Below are 2,583 nucleotides of genomic sequence, written 5' to 3'. Positions count from 1 at the left end.
GTAATATTAATAAAATCGTGATAATGATAGTAGGAGTAATAATAACGCCAATAATAATAACAATAACCATAATGACAATGATAATAATAATTATGTTAATGATAAGAATGGTATTGATAATAATGATAACAAAAATAAAAACTAATCTAATAATAATGGAAATTGTAGCAGGATGTGTGTATTGTGTATACTCAACTTGGGGCAATCAAATTAGGAAAGCAAAGAGTTTATTAATAAGTTTATTATTAGACTTGTCACAAAAATACTGTTTTATATATTTATATACAGATATATGTATATATATGTATATATATATATATATGCATATACATACATATACATATGCATACCAAATACATATCGTTATCTGTCAATGCATATGATACAGGAAAAATAGTCACACAATATAATGATCCTAATTGTTCCAAAGGAATACCACAGGTGAGGGATGGCAAACATGAAGCCCGTGACCCGTTTGATACTCCAGCCATACCGTGGATTCTTCAAAATGGAATGGGCCGCTAATCTTTTTAGAATATTCTTATATTATTAGTTTGCCCCTTTTTATCTCTTATATACTGTATAACATTATATACATGGTAATATAGAACATTACGTACACTTCAAATGGATTTAAAACTGAAATAAAAAATGCATTTTAATATTTATATTCCTTTCATAAAAGGTAATTGCAAATTCTCTATAATTGTGATATCAGGCTAGCATACAACGCACAAAATTAAAGCAAATTAATTGTAGATCCTTTTTTTAATCTTCTGCCAAACATAGACTAGACATAACCATACCATTTCTATTTTGCCATAATACTCCCATGAAAAAAATACAGACTGAATAAATCCTGTGAGCTCAAGTTCAACTCACTGTTATAACTCTGACACCGCAGCATTAGGTTACCTATCACAATGTCTAACCTATTTGTTTTCATGCAAAGAAAACAAAACAACAGCAATAAACTGTCTGCAAACAATTTCCACCACTTTTATTTTCGATTCTCCTGATACACTATCACGCGAACCCTAACCCTACAAGATTTCTTCTTTCTTCTGGCCATGTGTTCCCTGGCCTAGCCTGCGATATTTGACGTCATGTCTTGTCCATTGGCTTCGGCAAAGGCAGCTGGACCCGCTGCCGGTGGTGGCAGTGCAGCCGAGCCTCGTGGCGCCCCGAGCGCTCGCACTCCTCGAACTCTCGCCTCAAGAGCTGTCGCTCAGCCTCCACTGCAGACCAGGACAGCAATCCTCTGCTGTTCAGCTCGTGCTTGGTGAACAGGCAGAACTGCACGGGGCAGTCCACCCTGCTGCAGGAGCTGGCGTGGAGTGCAAGCACGCTGCTGAAGCAGTGCCACACGTGGCATCGGTGACGGAAGATGCTGATGTGCGTGTAAGCCGCCCTCAGGCTCAGGCACAGGTCGCCGTTGTAGGAGCAGCCTTGGCCTGGGCAGTACTGGTGGTGGTACAGGAGCTGCGTGGCGTCCCCCTGGGCGAGCGCACTCGCCTCCGACAGGACTTGTGAGGCTCGACACGGGAACTCCTCGGCGTCCTCGCTGTGTGAGGAGGGCCACGGGACGCGGTCCTTGTACTGCACGGCTGGGTTTCGCTCGTACAGGGCCGCCTCCAGCCTCCGGGCTCGCTCTCCCTCGGGCAGCGACGCTCCTTCTTTTGAGAACAGATTAAGTGCCGTCTCCAAGATCGTTCTCTTAATACACTCCATACGTCCAAATCTGTATTCGGTCTCTTCGTAGATCACATTTTTCCTAGACTTCGAGTTGTTATTTTCATTTGGAACAGATATTTTGCCTTGTTTATCTTTGTTCAAAGAACCTTTGCGATGCTCAGTTAACTTGCTTTTATTACTTTTGATTATTTTTGCATCTTGGTTATTTAAACAAGCAAATTTTCTCATCTCCTTGTCCCAAACTTTTGATTTATGGGCCAAATATCTTACGCTATAATCATTAATCAACTTTGATTTAATTTTAGGCATTTTCTCAGGTTGATATAGTTTGGGGTTTATTTGCACATTGTCATTGCTTTTTTGGTTAACTCTTCCTGTAGTGTTATGGAAGTCTGTGGTCGTTGGTGTAGGAAATACCTCATTATCATTTTTATTAGTTATTTCACTCTGAATATATTCTAACACACTCATATCGCTTTTATGGCCTCTTTTTGAAGCCTGTGGATAATCAGGTGAGCTGGGTGATTTCCCCTTCACTTCGAATCTGGTTAGTCTTGGTGAAGCCTTATTTCCTGGCAGAAGGAATGGCATCTGAATAGTTCCTCTGTCTTCTAAATTTACTGAATTGGTGAGTTGGAAGTTGAAATAATTTGAGGAATTTTGTGATTTGTTAGCCTGTGAAACACGAATAAGATTTCTTTTCGTTTTGGCTGAATAAGGGACCTCATAGGATATGCTGTCCTTCTGCTTGTCAAGAGATCCTTCATGTCTAATTTTCCCTTGAGGGATGGATGGCCTAACAATGAAGGGTTTGACCTTCAGAACTACACATGGGACCCCATTTCTAATAAACACAGTTTGGGCTGGAGGATTTACAACACTGATTGG

The 2,583-nt window shown here is 40.4% G+C and overlaps 1 protein-coding gene across 1 annotated transcript in view; it reads right to left on the bottom strand.

The window, feature by feature from the left end:
• Window positions 1-326: 326 nt before the first annotated feature.
• The window catches only part of LOC125040687, a 7,106-nt gene continuing 4,849 nt past the window's right edge, over window positions 327-2,583 (bottom strand). Inside the window, exon 5 of the mRNA XM_047635375.1 lies at window positions 327-2,583. This exon is cut by the window's right edge and continues 243 nt beyond it. Within this exon, the coding sequence (XP_047491331.1) occupies window positions 1,105-2,583 (1,479 nt within the window). The 3' untranslated portion in view covers window positions 327-1,104.

Source organism: Penaeus chinensis, chromosome 29 (genome assembly GCF_019202785.1).
Source record: "Penaeus chinensis breed Huanghai No. 1 chromosome 29, ASM1920278v2, whole genome shotgun sequence".
NCBI classification, from domain to species: domain Eukaryota; kingdom Metazoa; phylum Arthropoda; class Malacostraca; order Decapoda; family Penaeidae; genus Penaeus; species Penaeus chinensis.
This window is presented reverse-complemented; position numbering and strand designations above follow the sequence as displayed.